General features: G+C 33.3%; 1 protein-coding gene across 2 annotated transcripts; it reads left to right on the forward strand.

Moving 5' to 3' along the window:
- The first annotated feature begins 208 nt into the window (after nucleotides 1-208).
- Nucleotides 209-1,645, forward strand: LOC115891669 (nudix hydrolase 8). 2 transcript variants are annotated; one of them, XM_030912215.1, is made up of 6 exons: nucleotides 209-440; nucleotides 502-653; nucleotides 719-810; nucleotides 868-1,081; nucleotides 1,144-1,390; nucleotides 1,449-1,645. In XM_030912215.1, the coding sequence occupies exons 1-6, from the start codon at nucleotides 349-351 to the stop codon at nucleotides 1,597-1,599; spliced, it is 948 nt and encodes a 315-aa protein (XP_030768075.1). In that variant the 5' UTR covers nucleotides 209-348; the 3' UTR covers nucleotides 1,600-1,645. The 2 variants fall into 2 exon arrangements, with proteins under 2 accessions (XP_030768075.1, XP_030768077.1); XM_030912217.1 differs by having other exon boundaries at nucleotides 220-424.
- Nucleotides 1,646-16,519: the final 14,874 nt, after the last annotated feature.

The following is a 16,519-nucleotide window of genomic DNA, read 5'->3' on the forward strand; positions in this document are numbered from 1 at the left end:
CTTTCCTCAGTATATTTTCCAGATTTATATCTGCTTCTTATCTAAACAAAACACATCAATAAACATGATTTATTTCAATAAAATTTAAAAAACAAATTCTCTTTAGACCGATAAAAATAAAATCGTCTTTATCTCCATCTATTAGCCAGTAGATCAACCGAAGAAAGGTAGAATTCTTTAAAACTCTTACTTTTTTGACAAAACTGTCAAATGAAATGAGGTTATATTTATATTTTTATTTTGAATTTTGATGTGGCATAATTTTAATCAAAGTTTTCATATTGTTTAGTAAATTTGACGACTGTTTTCACAAATATTATTACTAGTCAATACAGATTATGTCACTAAATGCAAATGCACCTACGAAATTTCTGTGTTTTGTTTAGTTTTAGACGACTACATTCCATAAAAAACATCCCCAGAGGTTTGTATAAACAAAGGTATTGATAATGGTTATGTAACATTACACGATTATTAGAATTTTATCGTCTAATATTTCAGTTATTGCGTTCAACTTCGAACATTAGTAAAAATGAGCTGTGCTGCGAACGTTTCTGATGTGTTTGAAGGCAAAATCGACAGATATGAAGGGGTAACAATACATTCAGATAAAGAAACATGTAGCCTCGAAGAATTTAGTGTTAAACTCAAAAGTAATTACGAAAATGTTTGTAAATTAATGTATTATTAAACAAGAAAGCAATTTATTTGGTTTTAGGATCACTAGAAGCATGGATATCTAGTGGTAAAAGGGGTGTATGGTTTAGAGTACATTTAAATCAATGTGATTGGGTTCCGATTTTAGTGAAAGTATTTAACTGTTGTTAGCAAACGTAGTTATTCTTTATATAAATTTATTAGTTTTAGAATGGATTTAAATATCACCACGCAAAGGGAGATTACGTTATGCTGTATCACTGGTTGCCTAAGCACGAGACCAATAACGTACCAAATTATGCACATACGATGGTCGGTGTTGGTGGTGTAGTTGTTAACGATAAAGACCAGCTTCTTGTTGTACAAGAGAAGCATTTTTATAAACTTCCCATGTGGAAATTACCGGGAGGTTACGTAGAGCCAGGTATTTATTTATTTTTTATGTTTGTGTGTTTTTTTTCAGTATATTATAAATAATGATTTTAGGAGAAAATTTACTTGATGCGGCTGCAAGGGAAGTTTTTGAAGAAACTGGCATAAACACCGAATTTGAGTCACTTCTAACCATAAGGCAGACGCACAATGGCATGTTTGAATGTACTGACTTGTATATTGTTATGAATCTTAGGGCTTTGAATACTGATATAAAGAAATGTGAAATGGAGATTGCCGAATGCAGGTGGATGGATATTGAGGAATATCTAAGTCATCCGAATGTACATGATCTAAATAGGTTGAATTTTATTTGAGAAATATAACTGAAAGTGTAAAATTTAAAAAATCATTTGCAGGTTTTTTGTTGAAAAAATGTTGCATCACAGGAAACACAATATTAAGATTGACTGTCATCATGGTACCCATCAGCTATTGAAAAGGCCATATACTGTATATTATGCCTCGAAAATAGAAGAAGAATTATTACATGATGACCAAAATAGTTAAAAATTGTTAAATTTTTTTGTTATTATTATGTAAAATAAAGGTTTATTGTTAAGCTCTTTTTATTAAAAAAATCCAACAATCATTTTCCTAGTAGTTAGAATCGTTTTCTGCGAAACAGCAACTGGGGTTTCCAAAATGTTTCCAAAAAGGATAAATTCCTTCGACCAATTTGCCGTTTTTTCTTATTTTATTTTTCAACATAGTCCCCTTGTAACTCTACACACTTTTCCCAGCGATGCTCCCATCTCTGTAACCCGTCCAAATAGTACTCGGCGTTTTTCTCTACAAAATAGTGGTTCACGAAGATGATTGCCTCTTCATTTGACGAAAATCTCTGTCCTCCCAGCGCAATTTTTAAATGAGGGAACAAAAAGAAGTCGCTAGGGGCTAGATCTGGTGAGTAAGGCGGATGGTCAAACAGTTCAAACCGTAATTCGTGGATTTTCGCCATGGCAACCGCTGAGGTGTGAGACGGTGCGTTATCTTGGTGAAACAGGATTTTCTTTTTCTATAAATGTGGCCGTTTTTCCGTAAGTTCTGCTTTTAGCTTGTCAAGTAATGATGCGTAGTATGCTCCTGTGATGGTTTTTCCTGTTTGAAGATAATCAATTAAAATAACTCCATGACTATCCCAAAAAACAGTCGCCATCACTTTCCCAGCCGAAATAACAGTTTTTGCTTTTTTTGGAGCCGGTTCTCCCTTTGCCGTCCACTGTTTGGACTGTATTTTTGTTTCTGGTGTATAGTCTGTATAGTGGTGTATCCAAGTTTCTTCTACAGTAATTAATCGACGCAAAACTCGGATTTATTGGGCCTAAACTGCGCTAACATAGCGTTGGAAATGTTCATACGAACACGCTTTTGGTCTAACGTGAGCAAACGCGGTACCCAAGGCGCAGACAGCTTTCTCATGCCTAAATCTTGATTTAATATGTGACAAACACGTTCTTTTGATATGTTCATAACCTCTGCTATCTCTCTCACTTTAATTCGGCGGTCGTCTAGCACCATTTGGTGAACTTTGGCGATGTTAACGTCGGTAGTTGCAGTTTTTGGACGTCCCGAACGTTCATCGTCTCCCAAGCTTTTACGGCAACCTTTAAATTCAGCTGCCCAAAATTTCACTGTGGTAAATGATGGTGCAGAGTCCCCATACACAGAATCCAACTCATGTTTAATTCATATACAAACTAAAATATATGGGAAACTGAAATTGAGATCTTTGAAAGGACTTTTTCACCGCAACCAGTTATACACAAATTTGTTAGTTCCGTGACGAACCACCGGTCGCGCTTAAGGCGAAGTTTTTTTGGCACTTCAAATCAAATCAAGTCAGTTCTAATCAAATAATATGCACCGTCAAAAATCGAAAAAAGTTTTACTGAAATTTTAGTGATTGTTTAAGCTTTTTATTAAAAATAATGATGGAATCAGGCCGTAAACCCTTTCACGAGCCCTTTCATAAGTATGTTGTGCCGGCGTCGGCGTGCATGGATTTGTTTTCCAAAAGACATACATTCTCGAAGAACGATCCTACATTATTCCAAAAGTGATATCAAGTGCGAAACCTTAAAATGGAAAATACAACCCAGCAAGATATTTAAAAGAAGAACTTATTTATATGAAGAAGTTAAGTAGAGCAGTGCCGTGCGAGCTACGTCTGAAGAAGAAATTTTATTTATTGTATAATTTGTATTATTTCCTTTTTTTATAAAGTTATTACTAATAATTATTATTAAACATATCCAGTTAATTATTTTTATTTTATTAACTATAGCTGTTTTTTCTATCTATTTCATATTTTTTGATGAGGATAAGTTAATTCTAAATGAAACGCCACCTGCTTGAGAACAATACAATATAATGGAGTGATGTAGCATTTAGAGTAACTTATTCTTATTAAAAAATAAGAAATAGAAGAAAAATTACCTATTTCTGTACAAAAAAAATAAATTACGTTCCAAAAAATTGATAATAGATGGCGCTAGAGTGGACAAAACAACATAGTTACCTGTAGTTAAAATGTAAAGTTTCCTGTAAAATAAAATAAAATTATATCATAAGTTCTGTAACGACCCGATGCATGGCGCCACTGAATTCTCCAACAGACGGTATCATTTCAGTTTCCTACATATTTTAGTTTGTATATGTTAACCAATTGACAGCTAAGGTGGCTGAATTGAAAAAAACATGTAGTATACAGGGTGTGAATGAAGACTTGAACCCACTGTAACCAAGAAACAAGTCAGAATCTATCTATGTTGATATAAAAAATAAATCTTATTTTTAAGTGAGAAATCTGCCCACGAGAGATGACACATGTTTTTTGAAACACACCGTATAAATTAGAAAAACCTGGCTCCTCAAAAAATTGCAGAAATTCCATTCAAACATTGGAATTGCGTATGAAATAAAATAATAATAATAATTTAACATAATATATATGTACATTTCACTTGAGTGTAGATAATATTTAAGTGATAAGAGTGTAGATAGATATTTTAGTTTGTATATGGTTTAATTTGTGTCGGCGTATTGCCTTTCAAAACCAGATATTTAATGACAGCTCGATACTCGATTTTGTATATTTTCACAAAAACACTGACATCAACTCGCTCAAACGACTGTTACATAACCACTGCGCATCCAAAATGGCTGAAACTTTGGTGAATAATTGTCAACAGATGAACAATGAAAATTCACTAGCTTTTATCTGCTTTTATCTACGAGTGCTGCCATCTTCACGTTGAGGTAGGAAACTTTTCAGACCATCCTCGTAGAAGAAGACCAAACTTAAGATGGGACTATGATATCAAGAAATTAGCAGGGATAACTTGGGCTCGCAAATCCAACAATAGACAATAAGGAGGTTATACCAAGAACAGTTAACATGGTTATACCTACTATAATTGGAAATGTTTGCTGGGGATAATGATGATGATATATGGTAGATGCGACTTTCCCCTACTTGGTTTTCATATACTGTCTGAAAAAAAGAGGTAGATATAGAAATAAAACACATTTTTACTTTGCTACCAACAATTTGACAATGATATATTTAAGTAGATAATCTTATACATCAAATTTAAACGAATTCAATAGTATTTGTCGTTTTTTTTTCTATCCGTATTAATCGATATAATGTATACATTTTCTTTTAATAATTTGAATATAAGAATACAATGCTTAACTTTTAATAGACACATCATAAAATATATATATTTTATATATAATTTATCAACTAAAAAACTCGTCAAAGTTTTTACTACTATCACATTTTTGTTTTGGATCGCTCCAAGATTCGTTTCAAACTATTTTATTATACCAAATGCATCAAAAGATATTCGTATTATTGTTTTTTATTCATTTGATCTTTATATCAAGTATATGCTCGGTTGTTTTCTTATAATTATGAAATTAATAAGTGCATTTTTAGGACATTGTTTTAAACACAATCCACATATAGACCCAAGTAGCATTTTCACGACTTGCGACCACATGTTTACTAAACACAACGCTGGATTAGTTACAAAAAATAGTTAGCTCCGTACCTTGGGTATTAAAATAAATGTAAACGTTGTTGTAACGTTGTGCCGACGTTGAACTAGTACTACAACAAAGTAAAAGCTTCTGCGACGTCGAATAAACGTTGTCTTGTAAAATTTTTTGCTTAAGTGATCTAGGTGATTCGGACAACGTAGTTACAATGTTGGGCAATAAAGAGTTTTCCGACGTCACTTTCAGGACCTATTCCAACGTTATGCAAACGTCGTCTGTTTTACTAATTCCAACGTTGTTTAGATTTCCTTATTCTTACGTTGGTAGGACGTCGAGCCACTACCTTTTTGCAACTGTTTTGAACCATAACCAGTTCAATGCTGTTTTTGTCTTTATAAAAAAAACTCAATTAAAATGGGACATAAGAAAGGTACATATAAAACTAAAATTTAAATATACATCGACATATTACGGCTACTTTATCCACTCCCTCGTTTGTTTAGGATATAGAGGGCGGCACAAGCTAGACTCTAGGATGACTAAATTAGATAATCTTGCGACTAGTATACTACCTGTTAAGGCTGAACTGCGACTTTATTAGTCCAGTATGCGACTACTCGGTCTACTCCATCTTAATCTCCAAAACAACAAAGTAAAAGCCGCCATGTTGTTGAATAAGAAAATGTTTCGTTCCTAAAATGGCAATTCCTGCTTTTTGAATAAATTAACTTGAAATATTTGACCATAAACAATACGCGGAAACAATTTTTTCGACTGCGAATAAATTATTCTCATTTTACTAAAAAAAAATCAAGAAATTTTTTAAAACTTCTTTAATTTTAAGGCCCATTGGTATTTTTCAAAGTAGAAACAATACATTTATCAATAAAGTTGTTTGCGTTTAACTTTTTTGCCTTGGGTAACGAGTTACAGAGTCGGTTAAAGTGTTTCAATAATTATGATCTTCAAACATCCTCCACACTTAAATACTTTTGTTTTGTTTTCCTTTACCGCCATCTGGCATATGTCTCTAACTAAATCATAAAAATAATATTTTTACTATAATTATCCCAATTTAGGATAAAACGCGACTTAGACGCCATATTATTATAGTTTTGTATTTCTGTGAATTAGGATTTTAAACAACGTTGCAGTTTGTACTAAATTAGGCTGCTAGCCAACGTCGGTATCCAACGTCGTTTCGACCCAAAAATTATTCTCCAAACTAGTGCACGAGGTTGGGCCGACGTTGCGCCCCGACGTTTGGTCGCGTGACACAACGTTGTCCCGACGTCCAAATGCTGCTTGGGGAACCAAAATGCTACATAGAGTCCCGAATTTCGTAGATTCTCATATGTATATCTGTGCTCAAGACACAACATGTAATTCAGGTGACGTCACGATGTCCATAAAGCACGTTGGTTATATGTGTCGTGGTTTCAAGTAACAGAATTGACATTTTATTTCATGCAGTGACTTTAACAATAAAAAAAATAGATTATCGAGACTAGGCTTGTATACTCTTACCCAAATGGGTAAAACAAGTTAACTCCAAAGTCACATGAAATTAAATCTACTAAATCTAGGGTTGTATATTGTTATTCTATTTTGAAGAAAAGTTTAACAAAATGCCACAAAATAATCTATTTTACCCAGCCCTTTTAAATACGATATATCTTTTGACACATTTATTTTCTACTTAACACTTGAGCTGTAAACGTGAGTATTCGTAGGATACCCTACAATAATTCATTTCAGGTAACTTCACAAGGTATGTCTCATTAAAATACATTTTTCATTAAACTACCTAGGTAACTTAAAACTAAACTTCTTTTAAATAATAACTAAAATACCTCATATAAACACTTTTATGTACAATATTTTTGTGTTTATATTTTTCGGTATTCTATCTAGTAATCTCTTCGTCTAACTGTATATAGGCATTTATAGAATATATTTTAATCCAAACGAAAATATAACAAACAAAAAATAATTAACGTAAAATATACAAAAATAAATAAATAAAAATTTTGATTTTTTTATAATATATTATAAATTCAATTTGTTTTAACAAAACGTAAACTTATACAAAGCGTTAATAAAATTTAATAATATATATTTTATATACACAATATTTTCACACGACTTAACATTTTATAAAAATGACTTAGCGATATATACTATATGGACACCTTTTTTATACAAAAAAATAAAAACTATTTAACTGGTTGTTTTATCTTTATCTAGTAAGTGAATACATCTCTGCATCTAAATTCTACTGCATAGAATATCAGACTTTTTCCGTTCTTTTTGGCAAGGTAAACTATTAAGGTGCGTTCACCCCGGCTGCGCCGCTCTGCTGTACTTTTGAAGTGTATTTTTTTAGCGCGCACAAAAGTATATGTTAAAAAAATGATTTGCGCGGCGCGACGCAGAGCGGCGCAGCCGGTGTGAACGCACCTTTATGATGCATACTTTTTTTCAAGACTATATGCGATATGTGACGTCTCTGGTCCATATATCAAATATATGTTATCTATTATATATGTATTTATACATACAGGGTAGAAAACTCTACGATGTTCTCTATGGGTATTTCGGAAACTACTGGAAATAAAGAGTTGGCTAAATGGGGAAAGAATTGCAGTTTTGTAAGGTCATAAATATGAGCCTTTCAGATTTTTGAAAAAGTTCATGGCTTACTAGATATTTCGAAAATAACAAATTTCTGCTATTTTAAAAATTGTCCTTATTCCATTAGAAGCTATTTTAGACAAAAAGTTTTCAGATAAAAGTTGTAGATAATCACATCCTTAATAAGTCTGTGTCCATCGTTTTTTTGTAAAGCCTGTAATTTTTGACATATGACACAAACATAAGTTTTTTTAAATGGAAACCATAGTTGGCCATGATTTCATAAAAAGCGCCATTTTTTAAACTTTTCAGCGATATAAACTATAGCATGTTTTCTTCGAAAAATTACTGAGTTATAGCCAATTCTTATCATTTTTTAACAATTTCACTTAGTTAGCCATGGAAACAAGTTTAATCTTCTTTGCTCTCAGAAATGTGAAGCTGTCACATCCAAACTTAGTAAATTAAAATAAGCAAAAATTGTAAATATGAATTTTTCAAATGAAGAAAAACGTGTAGGATTATTGGTTCAACTTTTCTTGACCATACATTTTCAATGATACGTTGACCGGTAAATGTTACGTTTTTTAGAAAACGGTTTTCATGACATGTTAGAAAAGTTAAATTTAGTTATAGCCAATTCTTATCTCTCTTGACTAATTTCATTTAGATTGCATGTTATTCTTATTCTGTTATGATTTATAACTTATAAAAAGTCAGAATATATTACTAAACGGTTCCTTACAATTTACCATTATACAAACTAAAACTTAAAAAAATAATATCACTACATACACTTTAAGTTATTTTAGAAAATGCTCAAAAAATCCGCCATTGTTTTGAGTTGCATCTTTTTAAAACTGAAATATTACGACCTATTCTCACAGAAGGACCTGTCGACTTAATTAAACTTCTCCTGCACCGCCTCTTCGAGTGCCTCTCTTAACTGATAAGTTCTTTTGCAAACCTTATTGTTAACCATACCGCTTAAAAAATCTAAAATGGATAGGTCCGGTGATCGAGGAGGCACATACAATTGGTCCACCTCTTCCTATCCCTGAGTTTGCATAATTAGATATGAACAATTTTTAACATTTCTTTCATTATGGGGCGGGGGGACCATATTGGAACTACTCTATTGATGCGCGAGTATCTACACGCTTTTCTTAATTTGAAACATTCATATTTACATTTTTTGTTTATTTTAATTTACAAAGTTTGGATATGACAGCTTCGCATTTCTGAGAGCAACGGCGATTGAACTTGTTTCCATGGCTAACTAAGTGAAATTGTTTAAAAATGATAATAATTGGCTATAACTCAGTAATTTTTCGAATAAACATATTATAGCTTATATCGCTAAAAAGCTTAAAAAATTGCGCTTTTTATGAAATCATAGCCAACTATGGTTTCCATTTAAAAAAACATATGTTGAATGTGACAGGCTTCAAAAATGACAGGCTTTAGAAAAAAACGGATGACACAGACTTATTAAGGATGTGATTATCTACAACTTTTATTTGAAAACTTTTTGTCTAAAATAGCTTATAGTGGAATTAGGGACAATTTTTAAAATAGCCGAAATTTGTTTTTTTTTGGAGTATCTAGTAAGCCATGAACTTTTTCAAAAATCTGACAAGCGCATATTTATGACCCCACAAAACTGCAATTCTTTCCCCGAAACCAAACCAAACCGACTCTCTATCTACAGTAGTTTCCGAGATACCAATGGAGAACATCGTAGGAAACTCACCCTGTATATACTTTATTTTATACTAAAGGTACTTTTTATTTACTCAAGCTGTTTTTGTAATTGTTTATATTCTTTTGATATAGAGGAAGCGTATATAATAAACACCAGACTTGAGATCAGATATACTTGGACAAATGTGAATACAATGTACTATACTAGATAGTTAATTTTTTTCATTAAAAATACAACAATGGCGATCAGAAAAAGATGCTTATGAACAAAACATTTTTTAATTAAATTTTAGTCTTCGAGTTTGTGAAGTAGTCATTTCCGAATCTGAGAATTGAAAAAGAAGGCAGTACAGTACTGCACATGAAAGAACTGGCACAGCTTATTTAATACCAAGGTCTACAGTGTTTCTTTTATGAGCAAGAGCAAATATCTCGACAGATATACAGGGTGATTCAGATTTTACTAGAATAACTTCAAGTATCGATAGAACTAACCGAAATAATTATAATTTGTATTATAAACCATACTCCAAAAACGCTTCCGCTTGGAGTAAAATGGCGCCAAAATTTGATTTAAGTTCTCCAAGGCATGCTGCTAATTAAGTAACATTTTTCGAACGCAGCTGAGCTATGTCCGGAATTTTGTGGAATATCTCGAAAACTAAGCGACATATCAAAAAAATTTTAGAACAAGAAAAGTTAGTAAAAAGACGGAAAGTATCAGAAAAAATACAAAATTATCCAGTGGCGTGAGACAAAAAAGTTCTACAAGGTTCCGTAAATTGACACTCACAAAAACAACACCCTGTATAGCAATTAATCCAATTTTTTTCACACATATCGGCCACGTCGCCCTTAGCATTTAACCAAACACTTGCGTATTTAGATCCTCTGGCTTACGAGTAATAAAATAAAAACCGAAAAATAATTCAAATTTTAGCGCCATTTTACTCCAAGCGGAAGCGTTTTTGGAGTATGGTTTATAATACAAACTATCATTATTTCGGTTAGTTCTTCGATACCTGAAGTTATTCTAGTAAAATCTGAATCACCCTGTATATTCGATACCAATTAAACTTTTAGTTACGTAATCGAGGGCGCGATTTTTTTGATTCATTGTTGCCAAACCTGGACATATTCGGCGCCGAGCTAACTAACTGGAATTTAAATTTCCCGCTGGGGATTCTACTGTAAAAATGGTCAAGTTAGAACCTCTTTTAGCGCGAAGTGTACAATATAGCTTAATAGCCGTAAAAAAACCATCGCAACTTTTTAGAATATCTCGAATGAGAGAGCGGTAGTAATGGTCATTTATGTCCCTTAAGTGCTGTTAAGAAAGTAAGTTTTGCTGATGTAAATAATAACTGTTTATATATTTATAATTAATTTATTTTTGTTTCCTAAGATATTTTGATTAAAAGAAAATATGTAAAAATGGGCAACGCTGTGCCGGTCAATCACGTGACTGAAAGTTTATTTGATATGAACTATAGTTTATATCTACTGACATATTCTTGTCTCTCTCTCTCTCTCTCTTATACTACAATCTATCTAGGACGAGAATATTCATATGCGCAGTAAGTGACAAGAAAATTCTAGAAAATATGCGCTATTCAATTATCTTGCTGTGAATTGAGTAAGCTGTGTTATATTGATTTAGATATGCAAATTACTTTAAATTTTGGTTAAAATTTGCTTGAAATATGTAAAGCTTTGGACATTCGCGATGCCTTAAATTGACGTTTCAAACAAAAATATATTTTGACACATATGAAACTGATATAATTTTCTGCCTAGATCATAGTATGGTCTGTTCGACAAGAAAATACGTGATAGTGACAGTTGTTCCCTGTCATTTTAATTCATAGATAAGTTAAATTTTCTGTCATTATGTTCGATAGACTTTAGGTATACTATCGTAGAATTGTAGATATCTATATAATTTTATAAGTTTTCATACTACTGTGTACCTATATTTGAGGGTTATAGTAGATATTATACACAAAATTATACAATAATATGATCTACGTTGTTATGGCAATATTATAAATTTTATATAGTGAAATGTAACTATCGAATATGGCTGTCAGTTAATATCAAAGCTATAGAATGTTCAACCTGTGGTTCAGTCATCTTTTAACGTCACGTCATATATTGCCGAACTCTCTCAATCACTTGCCAACCAGATGAAAGAGATTGGTGACGTCATTACGGCATTTCGTAAATTACTGCGTATACTTTTTAGTAATTGACATTGTCATTTGATTTGGGGTTATAATTTTACTGACGGACATCGATCAATGTCCAAATTAAAATTTAATTGTTGCTGTAAAACAAAATTCAGTTTTTTTTATTGGAAAACTACCTCAAAAATTTAACCAAAATGAACAAGAGTTTATTGCTAAGCTTATAAATTATTTTACCCGAAAAAGAAACGCTGGTACAATCTTGGTAATGCAAAGGTGTAATATTCCTACATAAAATACAAATTTATAGCGTTTTTAAATTTTTAAAAATTTTTCATTTCAACAGTATAAAAGATTGGAACTAAAGGGTTCGTAACTGATGAAGAGTTCAAGAAAAAATGAATAAATTCCGAAAAAGAAACGGAACTCGCCCAATCAATAATATCGGAACGTACTTAAAATTTTCTGAACTGATCTCAGACACACCCTAAAACTCATATTTGACAAATAATGATGACGTAGCACTGAACGATGGCTGATCAGTCTATAGTTTAGATATCTTAGTGCCAAAATAGTTTTATCCTATTAGAGGTATAATAATATGTCAAATATTCAAGATAAAAATTTATATTAACATGATATATAGCCAGTTGTTCCTCCTCTATTATAATTCATGATCTATTAATACATTTATTCATACATACAACCAAACAAAAAAATCTTAAAGCTTTCAACGCTTTTACATAATAATGATTGTACATAAGCTTTCTTTCTCCATTAATTCATAACATACAATATTTACCCTGTTATATAATTATATATTTCCTGTCTACTTGATGGGTGGGGTGTTGGGGGATGTGTCGGAGAGGTAGTACCTTTTGTCAAGAACGGTCACTCCAAGCGACATAGTCGGGCGGAGGTTCTTGCAACTGGGCCTCACGAGACACCCAACTCTCACTTGTTGGCTCCAAGCGCCACACCCCGGTAAACCGTATTGACCTACGGGCTAAACCAAGTGAGGGTACCCAGATATGGGGAAAATGGGCACTCTTTTGTCCTTAAGTAGAGAAATCGACTCAAAAGGCGGATGAACTAAATAAATTTAGTCAACGGCATAAGGATGGGACGGCAACGGAAACCCGTCACATTAAAGATCCCAGTGATATTCCTAGTAGATCATCATGACTATGTTCAGATCAAATTATTCCGGAGCTAAAAGCTCCTCATTCGGATCTCCGGGAGGAGCGATGTTGAACAGAAACATGAGCAATTTCAAACTTAAGACGAAAAAGATAAAAAGAATAGGCACATGGAATGTGAGAACTATGGCCCAAGCTGGCAAAATACAATGTGCTTTACAAGAAATGGACAGAATGCACATAGAGATTATGGGAGTGTCTGAAATGAGATGGCCTAATGCAAGCTACTGTGACATTGATGAATATCGAGTGTACTACTCTGGATCAACAAATAATCGATATGAAAATGGAGTGGGGATAATCGTGCATCAGAATGTGAGCAGAAGTGTAACTAACTTTGTGCCAGTGAACGAACGTATCATTCTGTTACAAATATCAGCAACACCAGTGAACATGAATATCGTACAGGTCTACGCGCCGACTACAGATCACAGCGACGAAGAAATAATAGAGTTTTATTCTGAAATAAACAACGTTATTAAGAACTTACCAAAACACGAGATGCTAATTCTACTAGGAGACTTCAACGCTAAAATAGGAAGAGGAAAAGAAGGAAGTCATATTGGACCGTATGGACTGGGCGACAGAAATGAACGAGGTGACCTGTTAAGCCTATTTGCTCTTGAACAAAATCTAGTGATCCTAAACACATTCTACAAACTACCGGCTAGACGACTGTATACTTGGAAATCACCAGGAGATGAAGAAAGTAACACAAGGAACCAAATAGACTTCATCCTTGTCAACCACAGATACAGAAACAGTTTTACTAGTGTGAAAACATACCCAGGGGCAGATATTCATTCAGATCACAACCCAGTAGTTGGAGAATACAGAATAAAACTAAAGAAAATCAGAAGAAAAAACACGAGAAGATACAAACTGAGAATACTCAAAGACAAGGAAATCAAAGAAAAAGCCAAGAAAATAATAAACGACCAGATCAACCTGTTGATAGAGAAGGACAGCAACACTGAAGAAACAATACAAACCATCAATAGGACAGTAGAAAACATCAAAGAAGAACTCCTGAAACCAAGCGACGCCAAGAACAAAACATGGATGACCAATGAAATTCTAAAATTAATGGAAGAGAGAAGAAAGCACAAAAATAATAACCCAGTATACAAGCAGATACAACGAGAACTGCAGAGGAAAATCAGGGAGGCCAAACAAAAAGAACTAGAAGAAAAATGCCAAGAAATCGAAGACCTACAAAGAAAATATGACGAGTTCAACGTACACAAAAAAGTGCGAGAGATAACAGGAAAACATAAGAAAAAAGTAGTGGGCAAGCTTCTCAACGATAAAGGAGAATTAATTATTGACCGAAGGAAAATCCAAGAAACGTGGAAAAAATATATTGAAGACCTGTTCTATGACGAAAGAGTAGATCCACCAAGCGTAGAAACAGAAACTGGACCAGAAATAATACCGGTAGAAGTAAAAGCGGCAATATTTGAAACACGAGATGGAAAAGCCGCGGGACCAGACGGGATCCAATCGGAATTTCTCAAACTACTCGACGAAGACTCAATAAAATTCTTATGTAAAATCTTCAACAACATATACAACACTGGAAATATACCAAGAGAATGGCTGTTGTCGGAGTTCGTCATGCTTCCAAAGAAACAAGGTGCCAAAAAATGCGAAGACTATAGAGGCATAAGCCTCATGAGCCATCTACTAAAAATCTTCCTAAAGATCATCCACAAAAGAATATACAAAATATGCGAAGAACGGATATCAGACACGCAGTTTGGTTTCATGAAAGGAGTCGGAACGAGAGATGCGCTATTTAGTATACAAGTCCTGTTTCAGAGGTGCCGAGACGTGAACTGTGATATATTTGCCTGTTTTATAGATTACGAGAAGGCATTCGACAAAATTCAACACGAAAAAATGATGCAAATACTGAAAGACACTGGAATAGATGGCAAAAATCTCAGAATAATTAGAAACCTATACTGGAACCAGTCAGCATCCATTAGATTGAACTCGGAAGAATGCACAGACGAAGTAAATATCCGGAGGGGAGTACGACAGGGTTGCATCCTGTCACCACTCATTTTCAACTTATATTCAGAGGAAATCTTTAATGAAGCACTAGAAGGAGAAGAACATGGAATCCTGGTAAACGGAGAACGCCTGAATAATATCAGATATGCAGATGACACGGTCGTATTTGCTGACAACATCATCAGCATGCAGCGGCTCATAGACAAAATAAGTGAAGCGAGTGAAAGATATGGGCTGAAAGTAAACATCAATAAAACCAAATTTATGATAATAAGCAAGAATACGAACACGCGAGGCCAACTTTTCATTAGAAACATACCAATACAACGGGTATCAGAATTCACATACCTAGGCACAGTAGTCAATGAACAGTGGGACCACTCACAGGAAATTAAAGTTAGAATCGAAAAGGCAAGAAGTGCATTCAAAAGTATGGACAAACTCTTTAAGAGCCACAATCTAAACCTAGAAATAAAAATCAGACTCCTCCGATGCTACATTCTGTCCATACTATACTATGGGGTAGAGTCGTGGACATTAACAAAAGCGACCGAAAAACGACTAGAAGCGTTCGAAATGTGGCTATACCGACGCATCTTGAAAATACCATGGGTTGATAAAGTATCAAACAGAGCGGTACTAGAAAGAATAGAGAAACAAAAAGAAATAATGAACACAATAAAAAGAAGAAAGCTTGAATATCTAGGCCATATAATGAGGAATGAAGGAAAATACCACCTCCTAATCTCCATCCTTCAAGGGAAAGTCTTTGGCAAAAGAGGACCCGGAAGACGAAGAATCTCATGGCTGAAAAATCTCAGAACTTGGTTCACTACAACAACGAAAAATCTATTCAGAGCAGCGGCAAACAAAATAATAATAGCCAGGATGATTGCCAATATTCGAAACGAATAGGCACCTTAAGAAGAAGACTTGATGGGTTCGGGTCGACTTGGATTTCCAAAAATATATTTAATACTATAATATCTAGATTTCATTCAAATAAATTTATATTTTAAATTGACCTAGTCATACACTACAAACTACCGGTAAAATGGAATAAATAGTCTTTTCTTTTAATAATTTCTAAGTATACATAATATATGGAATGTTCAAGTATTTGTGTGTTTATTTATACATATAAATGATGGTTGTAGAGAATAAGTCATTATATTAAATAAGTCTTCATTTGTGTTAAACTTTTTACTACCTTACTAATTACATCTAAAATTATTATATTTTATCGTCGTGTATAAAACAATATTTTTTCCATAGCGAGTTATGTTTTAAAAAATATTCAAAAATTATTATTTCAAGGAATTTATAACGAGTAGAAAAAATATTGTGCTGGGTTGTCGTCGGTTTCTAAGTAATTTGACAAATAAATTAAGCTGTCTCTTTAGTTGTCAGTTTGGAGTCAATATTTTTTAATTCTCTTTCGTGTCGATTGCTGATTGAATTGGAGCCAGAAATGGCTCAAACCCAAATAAGTAAATTACCAACAGATATTCAGGCTAAGGCGACAAACGCCATATCCAAACTACTTCCATTTAAATCCTGAATAACTTATGAAAAGGAATACAAAAATTTTCAAAAATGGAAGCAATTAAAAAACGTGCGAGAAGAAATAAAGTTTTTAACCTATCCTCGCTGTTAAAGTATCATTTAATCTACCTTTGC

The sequence above is a fragment of the Sitophilus oryzae genome, unplaced genomic scaffold (assembly GCF_002938485.1).
Source record: "Sitophilus oryzae breed Bouriz unplaced genomic scaffold, Soryzae_2.0 scaffold_1189_pilon_pilon, whole genome shotgun sequence".
Taxonomy (NCBI): domain Eukaryota; kingdom Metazoa; phylum Arthropoda; class Insecta; order Coleoptera; family Curculionidae; genus Sitophilus; species Sitophilus oryzae.